General features: G+C 38.4%; 1 protein-coding gene across 4 annotated transcripts in view; it reads right to left on the reverse strand.

Annotated features, from left to right (window-relative positions):
- Window positions 1–20,049, reverse strand: part of GRM1 (glutamate metabotropic receptor 1) — a 181,290-nt gene that overhangs the window by 128,020 nt on the left and 33,221 nt on the right. For all 4 annotated transcript variants that reach the window (XM_040553072.1, XM_040553073.1, XM_040553074.1 and 1 more), the window contains exon 2: window positions 18,802–19,051. In XM_040553072.1, the coding sequence (XP_040409006.1) occupies window positions 18,802–19,051 (250 nt within the window). The remainder of the gene's footprint in view (window positions 1–18,801; window positions 19,052–20,049) is intronic.

The raw sequence follows: 20,049 nt of genomic DNA on the forward strand, positions 1-20,049 counted from the left end.
GGGAGTTACAGGAGACGTTCAAAAGAGCTAAGCACATGGAGAAAAGTCTAGCCTTGTTTAGGAATGCTGAGCAGTTCTGAAATCTTTCCTACACTGCTAAAATCCTGACCAGCATGACATGGGTTAGAAGGAAAGAGAAGGAAGGAAAACTGGTGGCTCTTCTTCTCAAAGTAGAACAGAATTATTCTGAAGTATTTGTGAGCCAGCCATATGTGCCTAGCAAACATGTCTTTTGACTCTGGCAGTACACCAGAGAGAACCCTGCAGAGAATACCAACCCAGAGCAAGGGGACCTTGCCTGGGGATGTGGGACCTGGGCAGGTTGTACCTGGCCAACAGTGCCAAGCCACTGATAATTAAAATGGCATCGACAGCTTTTATGCAAGTGGCAGCTTGAAATACACTATTATACATTGTCTGTGAAAGTCTTTCTGTACCCCCCCCCCAAAAAAAAAAAAAAAAAAAAAAAAAAAAAAGAACGAAAACAACAGCAATGTTTTCCAGATTTTGATTGGTGAAATTGTAATTCTGGAGGACCAACCGGAGACAGTTGCTGCTAACTACAGAGATAATGACACTGATGATATGCTGTCTTTTGCTGCAAATATCACCCTTTGTTCCTCAAAATAAAGGGCTGCTATTTACTTGTTTGTTGCAGCCAAGGTTCAGTTTCTCCTGTAGGTCAGAGCAGAAGATTACTTAATTACATCCTTTTATGACAGAAAGTCACTGATTCACATCTGCCTTTGTATCAGAGTATATCTGCCTTTCATCTAGCTATATTAATTGCATCAAATATACAGTCTGCATGCTGGTGTAAATGAAAAGTACATCTAATTTTCTAATACAAACAATAGATTCAGGAAATTAGTCATATTTTAAATTGAAAAGTTAGGACGCTGTTCGTTAAATAATTTGAAATGTGTTTTCATATCACGGTTGATTGTCAACATGAAGCCAAATTACTTTTCTATTACCACAAATACGAACTCAATCTTTAAGCATGTCCAAAGAAGGGCAACAAAGCTGGTGAAGGGTCTAGAGAACAAGTCTTATGAGGAGTAGCTGAGGGAGCTGGGGTTGTTTAGCCTGGAGAAAAGGAGGCTCAGGGTAGACCTTACTGTACTCTACAGTGAGTACACTACTTGTAGCGAGGTGGGGATTGGTCTCTTCTCCCAAGCACCAAGTGATAAGACAAGAGGAAATGGCCTTAAGTTGATCCAGGGGAGGATTTGGTTGGATATTAGGAAATAATTCTTCACTGAAAGGGTTGTGAAATGTTGGAACAAGCTGCCCAGGGAAATAGTTGAGTCACCATCCCTGGAGGTCTTTAGAAAAAGTGTAAATATAGAACTTAGTGACATGACTTAATGGTGGACTTGGCAGTGCTAAGTTAAAGGTTGGACTTGATGATCTTAGAGGTCTTTTCCAGCCTGCATGACTCTCTCCCTCTCTTTAAACCTAAATGTAAATTAGGTCCTCTCGTCTGTCTAAAATAGCCCCAAGGTTACTTATAGCATTCATTAGCTCTGAAAAACTTCCAACACTAAACTTTAGAAGCTAGTATTAAAAGCCTAAAACTTTTCAAGGAAAACTAAATTGTAAGGAGGCTGAACAGACCATGTCAGTGACAAGTTCTATATCCATAGGTTTGCAAGCTTAAGGAGCTCTCTGGCTTTTAGTACATATGAGAAGTTGGTTGTTCTGTGAAACTCAATGGAAACCACAAACAAAAAAGGAGTCCAGAGGTATCAAAGCAGTTGCCAAGGCCCCAGAGATTTACAGAGCTCTCAGAGATCCCTCTCCTGAGCTTCTGCAAGGACAGAAGAGCCTCCAATGTTGTTGGCCTTAACTATGGTCCCATTTCTGAACCAGCACCCTTGGGCCAGCTCTCCTCACCCTAACTATGCCAAGGAAAAAATTCACTGGAGACAAATTCAGGCTTTTCTTTTCCTGTAAGTCCCAGTTTCAACATTTTTCTCCTCCCCAGGGTTTGTCAAGTACAACTTAATCACCTTGAGACTCTTATGCCTTTGGAAACAAAATACTCCCATCTCACAACTAAATTTAACATTAATCAGGACAAAAATGTCTCAGCATTATAACTCTTGGCTTCTGCACCAATAAAGAGCTTGTGTGCTACTGTAGATATGACAAAGAAGGTATGTGAATTGTACATATTTATCTTTTCCAACATTAAGACCATTTTATGAAGAGACATAGAAATGTAGATAATATGAAGCATAAGGCTGGAAAAAATGACAAGGAAGAACATGGCTGCACTGGCTACTCTACTAACATAAATTTATACACTTGCTAAAAAATGTTTTGATGTACAGACATCCCCTTCTCCTCTCAAAACGTCATCACATTTTTTAGCCACGAGATATATGCTAGAAACGAACAGAGAAACTGAAAGTTCAGTTAACTCACCCCTCAGAAAGCTCAGTTCTTAAAGCATAAGACTAAATGGAATTTAAATAAAACCTTAAACATGGTACATGGTGAGTAAATAAAGAACAATGAGATAACTTTTGTCGTCATGACAAGTATATCACATATGTTAACAGTATGAAATACATGATTATATAGACACTGTAAGAGAAAGGAAAAGATTAGACCAAGGTCAAATTCTACTAATATAAACTAGTGAATAATGTTTTCAGAATCCTCTTAGCTTTTTAACACTGACATAAAACTATATCGCTCTCTTCCATGACTACTGTGTTGAATACTTAGTTATCCTTGAATATATAAATTAACAAACCTATGTCTAACAAGAAGTCATTTTATGCCATACAATTGTTACAAACACCTCTGCTAGCTTTTTGATCAAACTCATTTCCCGACCTTTGTGAGTGGCATGTCTCAGCTTATTTCTTGTTTCTGAATTTTTCTGCCTTTCTTTGTTTTCGAGTCATCTTTAATTAGAGTGACTAAAGCCAATCTAGAGGTATTTTGGCTATAACCTTTACTCAGTCTTTGCTAACCCACTGTTATTGTAGGCTGCTTCTTAAACTATAACAATCTTATTGCTAACATTTTATACTTGTAATAACTTAATTAGTAGTCCAGAATATAAGGTTAAACTATAAGTGTATGCTTTTCATCATTACCACACAACTTCTTGAAGCCCTTTATTTACCTTTGCCTTTATAAGCCCTTTCAAGAAATCAGCATTAAACACAGACCATGTGTGCTCTATAATATCTCAGTTAAACCACTATCAAAGTCTCAATTTTTTTTTTTTTTCCCCAACAGTAACCAGACAGACATTTTCGAAAATCTTATTCTGTGGAATTTTAAGTGCACACTTGAGAGTTTTTCCGGACAGTAGCAACATCATCTCCTTGACCTTGCAAACTGAAGCCTTAAGCAAGATACTGAGAAATACCCCTTTCTTCACTCTCACCACATTTAGGATCCAGTTTTAACAGACTTTATATGGGAGACCATGGAGTTCACAGTAAGCAGCTTCTCTCAAAATGATTGATGGCAAAGCAAGGAGGTGGGGTTTGTTTGTTTTAAATGGGACTAATCTACTACTTTTGCTTTCCAAATGGTTAGTTTGTGGCAGCTGTGGTGGGCAACCAAGATATCTCATCTGTTCCTAAAGGAGTTCCATATCACTGATGGTCATTACTTTTCTGTGCTATCCAGCTAAAGGATTAGAGTGTAAATTCACCATTAGATACAGGGACAACAGTATCCAAAATAACCAATCAGCCAGCTTAACTTATCAAAGCTGAGGGACAGTATCAACTTAAGTCCATTACTTATTATGAAGATGCGCTGACTAGAAAATCTTTACCTTTTCCTATTAAAACTTAGGTATAACAGCTGTCAGAAAATAAATATCATGTACTGGAATAATCATTAGAAACTAGACCCTAAATCACGTTCAGATTTAAGTTTTTGTTTGTTTGTTTTTTCTCCAGCTTCAATATTTTTGAAATAAGTATTTCCAGTGTTGCTGGCCTCTTCATTGCACAGAGAAGTATCCTTCAGCATCTTATTCTAATTTTTAAATATATATATATTTTCAGCAACTTAGAAGTCAATATGATGCACAGGCTGTTTTGAAACAACAGTTACTGGTACATCCAGCCTTCAAAGGGCCAAAGACTATGCATGACCAGCTTCATAGTACCAGCACCTCCATGAAAGGGCTCTGTATCCTATTTCAGTCTAGATACAGTCTGACTTCATTTAAACATCACTAGCATAAGAAGGCAAGAATTACACAACCGGGACACTGCCTATCAACAGTCTCCACAGGTTTCTGTACTGCAGTGGCTATAATCATGTCAGAACTGAACTGTGAATCAATGTGAAGGTTTAGCATGCAGGATGCAGGCTTAATAAGCTGGATTTTGTGAAGTGGAGTGAAGCCACGGAGTTAAAAAACAGGCAGCTGTAACACAATAGTTTTATATGATCTAAAATACAAGAATCTGGGAAAAAAAATAAGTTAGCGAAGAGGCACTGAGTCAGAAAACAATGTGAAAACGACCAACTCAACAGAGTATACAAACAGACAACAAAAGGAAGTAAAATAGGGCATGGGAATATTCAGTGAAATAAAAGACCAGATGTGCTGTTTAAGTGCCTTTTTAAAAATAAAGCTATTCAGAACAGGAACATTGCCCCTGCTCCAACCTGTACAGCTCCAATAAGAAATGCAAGGACAGAAATGGGAAGCCCACATGGGAGAAACAACCACATTTCTCAGAAGACTGAAGTGACAGAGAACAAGTAAAACTACACCAAAACGTGATCTCCAGCTCACACCTGATTTAAAAGGGACCCCTCTGGTAGCAGGGGAGGTTGTTGCCTCCTCACTGAGGACCTTCTCTCCCTCCTCAGCAACAGATCTACTGCTATCGACACAGGATCCTTCCCTGCCCTGACAGACAGAAGTCTTTCATGTAAAGCCTCTTTCTTCCCCGTTCTATAAATTTCTTCAAATCCCCATGTCAGATGCAGGAATTGGAAGTCTGGTTTTCTCTTCCTTAATTTTGGGTACGTGTTTCCCCAGTAACCAGTGGAGTGGCAATAGGGAGACAGAGGGACGGACAGACAGACAGTTGCCCTCAGGGAGCAGCTCCAACAGTTTTAGGGAGCTCACAGTGACTGCTTTTTCTTGCTCAGGTAGTGCAGGAAAGAGCCTAACCTTTAACAGGAGGACTGTGGGCCTGAGCAACCTCCTCTGAGTCTATTCTGTCTCCAACAGAGTACTGTGCATATATATATATATATATATATACATATATATATATATATACATATACATATATATACACACACACACACACAATGTTTCTAGGCAGTTGTTTGTTTAGGGCGCATTCACTCTGTGCTCTCATCATGCATATATTTTTATCAATATTTATGAGAGAAGCCAGCACTGAAGTCATATATGTTACACTCTACATCTTAAGGCCATTCTCAGACAGAAGTGCTGCATTTTGCACAAAACTGCTTCACACTATTACAGAAAAAAACTTTTCTGCCATTTGGGCGAAGGCACTGGCCACTGGTTTTACCCTAAAAGGGTTTGGATGCCTTGTAGATAGCTTTGTCACAGATCACCAAGTTCCTTAAGGATAAACGGAAACTGACCTTCAGTAAGGATTTTGAAGCCAAGTCACTATTCTGTGGGAAGTCAATGCAAATAGATTGATGGATTTGATGTGCCCATGGTAACCTGAGCTGCTGAGGAAGTGTGTCACAGTGTCCCATACTCATAAGGACTTGAGTCTATGTAATTACATTGTGTTGCAGTAGTTCACAAAGCAAAAATTTTAAGGTTTATATTACTATCATTATCCACGAGAACACGATGGAGTCTCAGACTACAGAAAATGGTGGGAGATTTTGGTATGTGGAGTCACTATCAGCAGGGATTTCAAAAGCATTATTGAAACTACAAAGAAATGGATGAATAATACATCTGCTAGAAATTACACTTGAGGGGAGATCAAAATTATTCACCAATTTGGAAATCATGGAGGGTTAAATATTATGACAATTTATTTTGACATTCTCTGGAAGAAATAGTTTCAATATTTTCAAAATAGGAACATTCTGACTTTCTATTTTGAAATAGCATATTTGTTTTGAAATTGACACAACATTGTTTTGGATTTAACAAAAATGTTTCAGGTTGGCAAAGAATAAAATTATTCTTCCTGCTGGGAGAAGGAAACAAACCATTAAACTCATTTAAAGTTGTTTCAACTTGTTGTTATAAGCATTGCCTCCAAAGTGTTTAGTTCAGCCACTAGACTTTCAAAAAGATCAAAAGCATCATTCCTACAGCTCTTTGACAAAAAAAAAAAAAAAAAAAGGAAAAAAAGGAAAAACTACAAACAAAAAAAAAAAGATGTATAACTTTAAAGGACCCCAGTTCTGTGGCATCTTTTCCCTTGACTACTATCCCACTGCCACATAAATTGAGTTCCTATATCTTAAAACCAAGATAAGCAGATGCGTATCACCTAGAATACTGTACAGCTGTTTCTCCCACTGTACATTTGCCCTTATCATTTAGCTCCCCTTGTACTCCATAATAGTCAATAGACTCTGGCTCCTTCAAGAAGGATGTAAATCTCTACCTACCTTGTGGGGGGATTTCAGTTACACAGCAAGACTCCTGCTTCCCAGACTAAAAATTTGTGGCAATTTCATTTAAATGAATCACAGAGCTTTATATTAAGTTACATACAACGTGGGATAATGCAGTCAATACAACAGTTCATGTCTTATTTTTATGTTAAATTCAATTTATTCTAACAACATCTCCACTATTTCAGCTTTTCAACATGCTGCAGACTTAGGCATTAACAATGCATGAAGTTTATTTTAGAGGCTGCCAGGAACAGAGCATTGGAGAATCTGGGCAGGTAAGAGGCAGATACATGAAGCCCTCCTTGCCTGGGGACACATGAAAGTGATTTGGGATTAACAAGAGAAGTAAATTTGAACCTGGTAAAATACTTGGCAATGAAACAGTGACTCTAAGATTGTAAAGCCTAGTTCTGCAGGGAACCGTGGTCTCAAAGTCATAGACTACATAGAGCTCTGAATATTACTACTGACTCAAAAATAGTTTTCTCTAACAGAAGTATTCTGGAATAAGGAAAGCTCGAGTTTTTAAAAGATGAAGGAGTAGATTCTGTACTATAGTTCTCCTTGGCTCAAGCCAGGGAAAGGAGGAGGATGACATAAGGTAGTTCTCTGTCATTTTGAAGTATCTGTTTTTGGAGCTCTGTCAGAGAAACTGAAGCTTTACTCAGTGCGCCCATACAGTTCAAAAGAACTGTACCACTTGAATACAGACATTCCTTTCCACTCTTCTAGCAAACATTCTTCCAGGGTCATCAGGACAGGTGGCACAGCTGCTCATGCTGATCCTGAACACCTCCTTCACTGAAGCACTGAGGCTGCTGCCTCCAAGCTGAGTCAAAAAGGGTCTTCAGTAAGTATGTAGAATTTATCCTAACACTGTAGCAAGTAGCTTTTCAAAACACATAGAGGGAAAAACACCTCTTCTGCTTGGTGTTCAATCTTTCTTGTGTATTCCTTCCCAAGTCATTTGTGGTTCAGTTTTATGGAGTGACCAGCGAACCCAGTCCTGGGCCAAGGTCCCCCCTGAGCATGGCGCTTTGCACAGACCTTGAAGACTGTTCCATTCCTAAAACATTTGTAGTCTGTAGAACCTTAGAAACAGTGCATTTACTCACAAAGATATGCGAGGACAAACATGATGTTATGTCTAACAAACGATGAAAATAAATCCAAGTAGACTCCTGTTCTCTTTCCCATTAGGAAGACATGATTAAATTTAAAGCCAACAAATGTAAAGTACACTGAAGACATACTCTTATATTCAGACTAATGTGTGGAACTCACAGACGCCACTGAGTTTTTGTGGAAGTAAATAGCTTGGGATGCTCTCAACAAGAATCAGGTATTAACAAACAAGCATATCATCTCTAATGTCCATACTGAGGATGAAAATTATAAGGAACGTCAGTCATCTGGCTTGAGACAAATCAGCCAGTCAGCAAATACACTCGGGAGATATTTTTTCACAAAGGAGAAAAAATGGAAGTGAAAGATTTCCTTTGAATCAGAAACACTGAATATTCACCTCTGATAAAAGCACAGTCCTAGAAGACATGGACAATTTTCTCTCTTAACAGGTGAGCACTATGTATCAGAAAGTTATTCTCAGTTCACACCCACCTTAGCAGCACTCCTGACCAGACAGTTGTTCATGATTCACAGCACCATGAAAACAGAATTCATCCCTTAATGCTGGAGAGCTCTAGCAACTACAGCAGTGTTCCTGTATTGAATCCTGATGGGCTAACAGCACACTGCTTTCTCCAGTTTGGAGTCATGATTCTGCTTCCATTACTCGGAAGTGCAATTTATAGAGACTCAGCTTGTTTCATTTATCTAACACATCTCAGGTTTGATCAGCATTGACAATCCTTGCCTGAAACCAAAACCCTATCACTCACCATCTCCTCATTACTTACAGAATATTGTAATTCATCCTCTCCCACTTCCACATTCTATTTGCCTTCTTACCTACGTTGTGTGTTTTCTTTCTCACATCTTATCACCACCTCTTCTCCTTTCTAAGCCTTTTATCTTTCCTACTTTTTAATTCTGCCTGCCTCTCTCTATGATTGCAACTCTTACCACTGCTGGAGTAGCGGCTTGTGCAATTACTTAAGTTTATGCTTCCCATCTAAAAGGTTTTCCAAAAAAAACACGCTGGCAAACAGAAAAAAGAAATCAGTCATATTTCAACAGAGCTCCAGAGAGACTTTATTGTGCTCTGTCATCCTCTATTTCTATTCTCATGCTTACCAGAGAAATGGTGGCAAGCTTCTTGTGAAGGCTTTAAACTCTCCATTCCCTTTCTGGGTTCATTTAACATACATTGTAATCACACTGCTGAGACAAATTCATTTGAAATGCATGCAGATTAACGCATCTAATTTTATACTCTAGGTGTTCTAGCCTTGGCATTGGCCTTAGCAGCGGTACTTTCAATAACATGCAGTATCTCATTTGTTTGCTTACATTATAATACCTCTGAGTAAGCCCTCACATTTACTCAGTTTGCAACTCTGAAAATGATCAACTGCCAGCCTGCAAAATCAGAACAACTGTCTAGTCTTTCCCTTTATATCATTGCCTATCCTCAAAAATTATTTTAAAATGTTATGATAATGTGTGAGACCAGTCACCCATATGGCATTTCAGGTCTGTAAAGGCAATAGTGCTTAAAATGGTAAAGGCTTCATGCTATATTTTTCTCATGGCAATAGTGATACAAGGTCCCATCAAGAACAATTGGAAAAGACAAAGGTGTCAGCCTTACATAGCTGCATAGTTACTTGTTGCTTGGTTGGTTTTCTTTTTTTTTTTTGGGGGGGGGGAGGTCCTTTCTTTTTTGCAAAGAATATAAAGCAATAAAGAGGCAGCATAAAAGCGCATATTCAGACATTTATTAGGGGAAAAGCAGAGAAAATTTATAGATTTCCCATAAAAAATAGCAGTTTACAATGATTCAGCCTGCTGTGAGAAATCAGCTGAAACTGTAACCGGAGTCACATACAGGTTGTCAGTCCTGCATACGGTGTACTTAAATCTGACCTATTATGCAGGTTTCCTAATCCTCATTTTAACATGAAAGAGCTGATATTCAGCCTCTTCCTTGTGATGCCTTCATCAGAAATCAAAGAATTTACTTTTATTCTTTAAAGCAGAAAAATAACACATTCCATTTCTACCAAACTAAACAACAGTAGTTTTGTTTGTTTGTTTGTTTTTTGTGTTTTTTTATTTTTTATTTTTTTCTCTAGCTAAATTGGACTTGTATTGAATCCCTGCAGTCTTTTAGGCAAAGAAGGACAGGGGAAAAACTTAAACTTACTCCCCACAGAACTAATAAATACAGCCAAATCACCAGCATGGAAAATAACTGCATGAGCCCTAGGTACCAAAGCTTACCCACAAATAGCTCATAGTGAATAATGCATACGGCTTAAAGCCAGTTAAAATAAGTGCCAGGTCAGTTATCAGGCAGCAGTGAATTTGCAAGGCTTTGAAACAAAATTCTTTTTTTTTTTTTTCCCCTCCCTCTCTGAGGTACAAATAACTGAAGTAAGATGCAGAGAATAATGACTGAAGTGAGGTGTGGGCAAGAGTTGGCCACTCAGGAGAACTGAAGTGTTTCAGTCCTACCTCAAAACAGACTGGTGGTGCTGAAGAGGCAATAGTAACATGAAAGAGCCAGCTTTCGCTCTGAAGTGAGTTCTTGACATCATTTTGGGTCCTAAAGCATTACCATATCACAGAAATGGAAGGAATTTGTCTTGGCTGAAAATTTTAGCAGAAAAACAAGAGACTAAGGATCTATCACTGTGAGCTAGTTGCCTTGATTCCAGTTTAATTTCAGCTTTAAAATCACTATGGTTTTGTCAGCCAGATTACAATATGTGAATGATCTGAAACTTCCAGTTTGTATGTTCATACCGATGAGTTATGGCTGGACTGAATTCACATGAATTCAGCTTCTCTGAGTGCTGAGGACATTTATAAAAACAATAAATAAATAAATAAATCAGGAAACATGTGGTCTTTCCCCACAACTTTGTAACCTGCTCTTTATTCTGCCTTCTCCGTAAGAAATATTTCTACTTGAGCACTGACACAACTCTGAAAGTAAATTGCAGAAATTCCATAGGTCACTGCATTAGGATCTTGGCTTAACTGTTGCCAGTAGAAATAACTGCTTAGTTTCCTAACCATTTATAAGGAATTCCAGTCTTACAGAGGCATGCCTGAAAAACATCTGACCTCTAGCAAATTATGCAAAAATCCTTGATGTAACATCTTTCTGTATCATTCATTCGCATAGAATTACAAAATATTCTTCCAGGTGAGCAGCAACAATCCAGCTACTGGTTTCTGCAGCTGCCTGGTAAAACATGCATTAAGTAATAAATAACACAGAGCACAACGTATTAACTCAATGATTCTAATGTCCATACTAATTCATATACAAAATGCAGACACTGAGCTGTTGCACTTTTTTCAGTACTGGAAGACTTTGCAGAAAATGTAAAGGTAAATATATTTACTGCCAAGGATGTTCTTTCTTGGCATTTTGTTACTAGCATAGATAACTCTCTCTGCAGAATCCATCCCAAAACTATCTGGAACCACTGAACCAGGTCGTAGCTTTCTTTTGCTACGGAAGAAACATGAAGTGGTACAGAATCATCTAAGTTTTTTACCAGAAATCTGGAAACCTTAGTAAACCTTAGTCTTATACTTAATTCAATATCATTATCACCAAGCAATATCCATGTTTTCTTTACTTTAAGCTTTTGAACCACTACTAGTTTTCTCACTCAGACTATGGTCCCCCCTAAAAAACAGCATGTTGCATTCCAGTGGTTTGGATTACATGCATTTTGTTATGCTGGATTACTACCAGTTTTCTTAACACCACATTTCCACTCATGGCAAGTTGGCAGAAAGCACTAGCATCAGCGACACTGTTATATCTGCTATTTTCACCAGATTTACAAGGTCCAAACCTATCCTAGAGAAGCTAGGCTTGCACAAGGCATTTTTTTCCCCATTGCCATCATAATGTTAGCCATTATTTATTACTTTGTAATCACTTACATACTTAAAAAGAACCAATATTTTGGGGGGAAATGGATTTAAAAACATTGGCCCTGCAAAACATTTCCACTCCTTTGGGTAAGGTAGACCCTTCTCACTGATTTTTCATGAACTTGGGGCAGCCCCTGAGGTAAATGAAGACACTGCATTAGAGTACAGCATATTTCTTTCAGCTAGTCTAACTTTAAAGAACAGTAACACACTCAGATTGTCATCTTTATGAAAAACTTCCCAATCTAGCAGCAGTATATTCTCAGACACTTTGTAGGTAGTGCATGAATCACTAGCACCAGAAACTCATCTGGGGGGAAGATCCAAGTAGTCTTTTTAGCTAGATATAGAAGGTGATACTGATGATACTTCATGATGTTTATGATATTTGTGATGTTAGAACCAAAAGAAAGAAAGAGAACTGCCTGTCATTACATTGCTGGCAGTGCAGTCCATGTCATCTGTGGTGGGTTAGCCTTGGCTCGCAACTAAAAGCCCACCCACAGCCACTTGTCAACTCCCCCTTCTCAACAACACTGGGGTAGAAAACAGAATAAAAAAGTTTCATGGGTCAAGATAAAGACAGTGAGATTGGTTAACTGTTACCACCACAGGCAAAACATTCAGAACTTGGAGCAAATTAAATCAATTTATTACGGATTAAAACTGTATTTGGACAATGAGAAAAAAAAATAAAAGTTAAAAGGGAACTTACCCCAGCGGTGGTCTACTTCCATCACTAATTTATATGATCCGTGAAGGGATACTTTGCCACCACACTCAGCAAGAACTACCTCCAGAAGCCATGGATTGTTGCCTCTCTACCAATTTTTTTTGTCCATCCCCCCATTCCATAGCGAGGGATATCAGCTTACCTTTTAATTTCTGATTGTCATCCCCAGCATCCCAACACCAAAGCAGCCAAGCAGCAACCCATTCACCTGGCTAGCAAATGTAATCTTTCTGCTTATATCAAAGTTCACATAGGGCCACTCCTGGTTTTTGACTGTTAGGTGACTTCTGTCATTTCCTCCTCCCATTTTCTTGCCAAAGGACCAGCTTCCTAATCAGACCCTTCCTCCTTTTCCCTTACTAATGGATTGTATGGACCTGTCAGTCTCTGCTTCCAGTTTTTCTTTTTGACTCCTAGAGTGATTATTGTAGATAGGGTTTGTGTCCCTGTCTTAACCTGAGGCATCCTCATATCCTGAGGCCCTTCTTCCCTTGCTCCTGTGATGGAGCTGGAAGGAGGCTCAATCACAAGTCAAGCCTCAAATCAGTGCTATGAATCGGTAGCTCCCAATGGGGTAGGCAAGTCATCTTTCTGTCAAATGGTTCCCCATTTCAATGGGATTACACGTCTCTTCAGCCATAAAATTGCAGGCTATCAAAGGTGATAACTGCCCTGCACACCTGCTCAAATCCTCCCATACACCTTGTCATCCAGGGATTGTCCTCCCAAGGGCACATTTCTCTGTTGCCTCACCAACAAGTTGTTCACTCTTATATCAGGTTGATGAAATCAGGTTCCACATACCCAATGAAAAGCCAACAAAAGTAAGACAATGGGACCAAACAGCTTTTGTACAGATGTACAAAAACCTCAGAAGCCCATGCAACAAAGCTAGCAACACCAATGCCAAAGGCAAGAAGGGAGGTGTAATCCCTCATTCTCTCCACAAGATAGCTCACCCAGCAAAAGAACATGATCCATGCCTGGGCCATATGCCAACACAAGTGCGTGGCCATTGTTTTTATCAACATGTTCACAGGCACAACAAAATAGAGTGATAAGCAGCCCAGAGAACAGCAAAAGCCAAAAATGGCCACTAGCCTCTAGACTCTAATACACAGTAAAGCAAGCAAGCTCCATGACCAGCACAGAATCCTGCCAATTAACAACCACAATGGCTACAGCACACCATCGGATCAAAGCTGTCGTTATCTCAGACCACACATTAGGCACCAAAAATGACTGTGGTGAGTTGACCCTGGCCAACAGCCAAACACCCAGCTGATCTAAAACCCCTCTCCCACAGGACAGAGGGAAAATAGAAACTTGTGGATCAAAATAATGAGAGTTTAAGAAGGCAAGTAAAAGTTGAGTGTATAAGCAAAGTGAAAAGAGGAATTAATTCCTCTCCATGGACAGGCAGACGTCCAGTCACTTGCTGAAAAGTAGAGCATCAGCACACACAAAAGTTGCTTCAGAAGCATCATAACCACAAATGTCCCCCCTACATTCTCTTTTCACTGAGCTTGTACTGCTGAACACTACATCATATAGAATAGAATATTCCTTTGGTCAGTTTGGGTCAGCTGCATCCCCTCCCTGCGCCTTGCCCACCTCCATCCTACCTGAGAGGGCTTGGGGGGAAGAGAGAAAACCTTGACGCTGTTCAAACACTGCTCAAGAGTCAAAACATTGGTGTTATAAACAGTGTGGTGTTCCCACAATCTTTTAGCCACAGATGAAAACACAGCACCATACAGGCTGCTATGAAGTTAACGCCATCCCCACGAGACCCACCTACATCATTTCATTATATTCCCCAAAGCTGTCAAGGGGCTGATGAACAAGAGTGGTGACAGAATTGAGCCCTCAGGATGTTTGTGGGAAGGAGAACCTGCCCATCGTGCCCACTGGGAAGAAATAAGTGAAACCAGCTTAAGAAATCTCTTAAATCCTACCAGGGCATGCTGCCATGTCAACAGGACTTCGTTATCAATCACAGAAATTTAATAGTAGGCCAGTATTACCTAGGCTGTCTCTGATCTGGCCAGCACCAAAAGCAATTCATTCATAAGTTTTACACTGGTGTTTTGCCTTGCAAAGTAAAATTGAATTGGGTCCAGCATATCAATTAGCGAGATCTGCTAAATTACATTTTCTTGAGGATGCATTCACTTCCCCAAGAAACCAGAAAATTGTTGGTTGTTTCTGAGTGTCTCCATATTTAATGAAATGCAGAGGCCAAACTTCAAAGACTTAGTTGTTAGAGTCTCCATTTCTGTGTCCTAACAGAAGATTTTTCTTGGTCACTGGTGTCATACGTGACCATAAAATTGTTTTCTCCCCTGCTGAACTTGAAAACCTCAGCAACATTTCAGAAAGTGTGAAGTTAAATGCCAGAAACACTATTATTAATACTGACTTGTGAAGGGAGGGCAGTCAGGGAAAATGTCATCACACCATCCACCTTGAAAGCCTTGTCACCCTATGCTAAAAGAGCTTTATTAGGTAGAAAAAGACCTCACTTTTCCCTCTGAAAATGCACTACGTTCACAGCAGAGATGCCAACCATATCTTCACTGCCAAGTGTTTAAATTTTCATAAGACATCACCCTACCAGCACTTAAAATTCATGGTTCTACAACAGCCTATAGAGCAATACAAATGAATACCATAAAACATCAGAAAGCCTGGAGAAACAAAGCAATATATATTCCATTACTTGGTGTTATATTGAAACTGCAGGTACACTAACGTATCTCTTCCTTCCTAAAACTCCTCACACATTTACACAAACCATTTTGTGTAGGAGTTTAAGAAATTTTGAAATTACAAAAGAGCATTTTCATTTCCAACTATTTATCTAACATGTCAATTCTCCATTGATCTCAGAGTAACTGTTGAACTCTGGGATTTTGTTTGCATCTTTCATTTGCTTTGCATTACTCGCAGATGCTGGCAAGTCAGTTACATGCTTTGACTTGATGTATCATTTCAGGGTATGTACAGGAGATTCATCCATCTTGAAAGATTCTCACAAAGCCTAATTTATGCTTATTAAGTAATATAAAACCTAGTGGTCTATGTAAACATAATTAGAAGCATGTTGTTGAGCATCTTTCTATATAGTCACTTCATATAAAAATTAATTTCTGTTAAAAGAGCTATCACCTGAATTTTCCTTAAGAGAGCAGCTTAATTTCTTAATAGAATTTTTGCCTTTGGTTACAGCAATACTATTGCAATCACTGTTTTTAAATAAAGCCATTTCATTTTTTTACTTCCTTTCCCGTATATTATCAGCCTGTTGTTTTCTCAGCTTTCTGTTCCTTGATTTTAAAGCTTAATATTTTTCTTACCGGATTCTTCACTACATTTGGACACTGTATTAGTTTCAGAATCATCTGCTATTCTCCCTCAGGTGGGATTATAACCCCTTCTTCTGTCATGTCTTACCCTTGCTTGCTTCCAGATTCAGAAATAGGTATTCCCTTTCTTCTCACTAATACAACAGACTCCCACTTCCAGTGGCAAAGTAGACTGAACTTCTAGTCAGATCTTCGATCTGAATTTAGGAACACTTGCTTAGATATGGCACAAATAGGCTCCTAACTCCGTGCCTGAGAATAGTCAGCCCACCCTGGAAAATTCCCCAGTATCTGACAACCCAGTCCCGGTTCAGTGTAACCCCCTATAATTCCCAAAGTATCATTCCCAATTTAAACTAAAGTCAAATTTAGTTCTCAGCTCTCTTTCTGATACCTTGAACTTAGTTGAGCTTGTCAATGCCTGTCTGCTTTCACCAATAGCAATACTGAAGATATAGCAGGAAGAGCACTATTTAGCCAGGTGTCCTTTTGTAAAGGCTTCCTCTTTACAGTGAGTCAGAGTAGATTATGGAGTTGATATAGTGTAGCTGATAATGAACCTATGGGTAAATTAAAGGCTTTGTTTAGCTCGCTATTGCAAAAAGTCTTGATTTTACATTCAGTCCCACTTCCCTCAATAAAAAGAATGCTCTTAAAAGGCTTTTGGTTTTTCGCTTAGCTGGGTACTTGAATGAGAATGACTAAAAAGCATGTCAGAGCAATGTTAACACATGCCTCAGTTCCTGTTTGTATACAGATGACCAAATTCATAGCACTGCAGTTTCACTGCAACTTACTTGTGAATAAGTTTGCTAGATTTGCCATTTTTTTTAAATCTCTTAATCAGAACAATTCAATGTCTTTTCTTTTAGTTCTGCGAGCACTTATAAAACATGTGCAAGCATATTTTTTTTTATTTCAACCATCTGTTGAGCACAATCCAGACTGTGCACAGCCAGTCTGTTTTACAACCAGATCACCTAAAAAGGCAGATCTGACACAGTCCTAAAAATGATTCTCACATACTCTATTATCAGCATAAAATTAGACTATGTTGAAGCCTATCTGAAAAATGTGTTGTGATTTCCAAAGAAATTCTATTAACATTTAATAGTTGAGAGGTTCTGATAAAGTTCAGAGCAATGCTGTTGGGCAGATTCTAAGACAAACAATTGAACCAGAGTATCATAATGTTTTGTTAAGGCTTTTAGTCAAATTCTGAAGCTAAAATGTTTTATATATTATCCATAAATAAGGGGATCAAGTAAATGACCTAATAAGAAACTGATGTTTGTACTACCATCATACTGAGTTTTGGTGCTTAAAGTAAGAGACTTACTTCCTTTGGCTCTTTGTATGGCCAGAGTCAGAGAAAGCACCAAACTCAGGTGAACGATAAGACACTACTACAAAGCAACAACACATGAATACAGTACACTGCCTAAAGCTGCCAGGGTATTTACAGAATGACCAGGGATGTGGTGATCCAGACTAATTTTATTACAGTCAGGTTCTTCAATTCACTGAAACATGTCAGTCCTGAAAGGTTCCACTCTTCATCGCATATTATTTGGTGCATATTGAATGATGCAGATGAAAAGCACATGCACAAATCTAAATCAGAATATCATTTTCTGTACTACTTTAATTTTAATGCTGAGGGCTTTCCAAATGCACTGCATCTTGTCTACACACTCTTCTAGAGACACAATCTCTGCTTTAAATAGATTGGAATCAAAAAATGTAACAAAAAAGGAACAATGAAAGGACAACCATTGATTGCTTTCAGATGATTACTTAGGTAAGGTTAGCTATCTGATTCATGAGAATCATAACTGTGATTTTTGAGGAGTGATGCAAGAAAAGAACAATATTATAGTACAGGGCTAAAGGACAACGTTGCAGCCACAAGAGTGACAGACAGAAAAACTTCAGGGAGAGAAAGGGACAAAAAAGTTTGATAGATCAAAATGACAACAGAATAATAAGGAAACAGAAGCTAAGTAGGTAAGACTGTCAAAAACCTTGAAGGAATGGTGTTTAAACAATAGATAAGAGAGAAACAAAGAGTGAATAGAAAGATTAAAAAAGACATTATCAATCTAACAGACAAGAGAGAATATGTCAGCCCTCATCATCAGAACAAGATTCACTGAAATGGAAAACCAGACATAAAGACATTGCAAAAAAAAAAAAAGGTGAAAGAGACTCCTCAAAATAAGAATTTTCACAAAAATGGGAATGTGGATAGATCACATATAGAAATAAAATGACCATATTCCAGTGGATATCTAATAAAGAACTGATAAATTCTAGAGGAAATAAGTCAGTCTTTGCCTGTCCAATACACACCAGCACTGTTCAGTAATGTAAGTGCAAATATATCAATCTTGCTGATGGCCAAATCAGTATGTATTTTAAAAAATAAACAAATCCTTGTAATCTTGGTGCCCTAACTCCAACAGCAAAGCTCAGAATAAAGTATACCATGGCAAATGCCAGTTTGTAACCATAAGGCTGTGAAAAAAGTTCAAGTAATCAAAAATATTTGAAAATTTACGTTTTCAAATTACCAAAAGGATAGTTAGTATCTCCTTCATAAAACTACATGAAATGCTATCATGTATCACATTTCCAGCTCACATTCTGAAATCAGAATTCTTCATCCCATAGTTTGCTTCTTAAAATCTGCATATGAAACATTTCTCCAGAGTGCGTGGAAGCATAAAAACACTAATGTCATATGTCTGTAAAAAACAGATAATAATTAACATTTACTTCAGCAAAAGTTAACAACAGCAATTAAGTTCCCACTCATCTTCATATCCTTTTCCCAAGATCTGCTCTACCATCTTGCCACTTCTTTTCATTCATTAGAAAAGTAAATACTAAAATTATGAGTAGCCTGAATTGCACAGTTCTGAAACAAAGGACTGCCTGCAGGATGAGATGGAGAAGAGCTGTGGTGAAATCCACTCACAGCCTTACCTTCCAATTAGCAGAAATTCCCCAAGCACTCCCAGGCGTCTCATGGCGATGAGGATCCCCCGCACCGTCATTCCCTCACAGAAGCAAACCACCACTCTAGCCTTGGGTAACCTTTCTCGTAGCTTGCGGAGCAGGCGATCAAAGCTCTTTTCCCCAGCATTGCTGTAGATTTTGTCAGAATGAGCAATGCAGAGACCCTCCTGGGCAGCCAGCTCTTTGAAGGCCTCCATTCCACTTTCCCCATAATTGCCTGTTTTAAAAGAAAAAGAAAAAAAGGTATTATAACATGCATTTACTAAATTAAGGGTGATGAATCAACTAGAAAGAACAAAGGAGGTCCTCCAAAGTGAACACGCTCAGAGTTCAGTGAAACAATGAGACACCTGTGGATCAGTAGGTCTTAAGTGACCTGGAGACTGCAGGTTTCTTTTCTTACATTGATTTACCAGTGGATATTAAAGGTAAATAAGGTGTGGAGAGGTAGAAAAGGGAACAAAGAGAGCTTAGACAGTAAATATAAAGTTGTATTAACATTTCTCTGGCAATAATCACAGTTGTTCTATTCCAGAAAACCAGTCACAAGAAAGAGAAAAAACAATTTCATTCTAAGCTGTTCTGTACCACATGTAGTCCCCAATAATAAAAATGAATGAAAAATGGTTGCAAACATAAAACATTCTGATCTGGTAACATTTTAAAAGCCATGTGCACTAATCTGACTGACCAGTGTTCATGACAGTTAAAATTTAGGCCTGATGTTTCTCTCATAATAGGAAACCATCTGTAAGGACTTCCAAAATATCTCTTTCTAATACAGAAAGATTTTGACTTTGTGGTTCAGATAATATCAAAGTTGATTCTAAAATTCCTTTTATTTTTTCTATTCATATATTTTTGAATCCCTAAACCAGCTTTGTAAAACTCAAACTGCCTTCAGCTACGGAGACAGGTGAAATCTCAAGTTTTCTTTGAATATTTTATGCCCGCCACGAGCACAGGATTTATGATGAACATCAATCAGACAAGAGGAGCAGATGGATTACAATAAATTGTCTATTAACAGTAACAAGAAATCATTCAAAAAGAGAAGCCCAATTTTTTCGCTATCCACATTTGTAACGTTTGCTCAGTTTCTTGAGGGAGTAACATCAAATATGTTCAATACTTCTAGACACAGACCTTTCCAAACCTGTGGTAACTGAAGAGATGCAACTCTCCTCTTTGCAGAGACAGCTTCAAATACCAAAT

This window comes from Cygnus olor, chromosome 3 (genome assembly GCF_009769625.2).
Source record: "Cygnus olor isolate bCygOlo1 chromosome 3, bCygOlo1.pri.v2, whole genome shotgun sequence".
NCBI lineage: Eukaryota > Metazoa > Chordata > Aves > Anseriformes > Anatidae > Cygnus > Cygnus olor.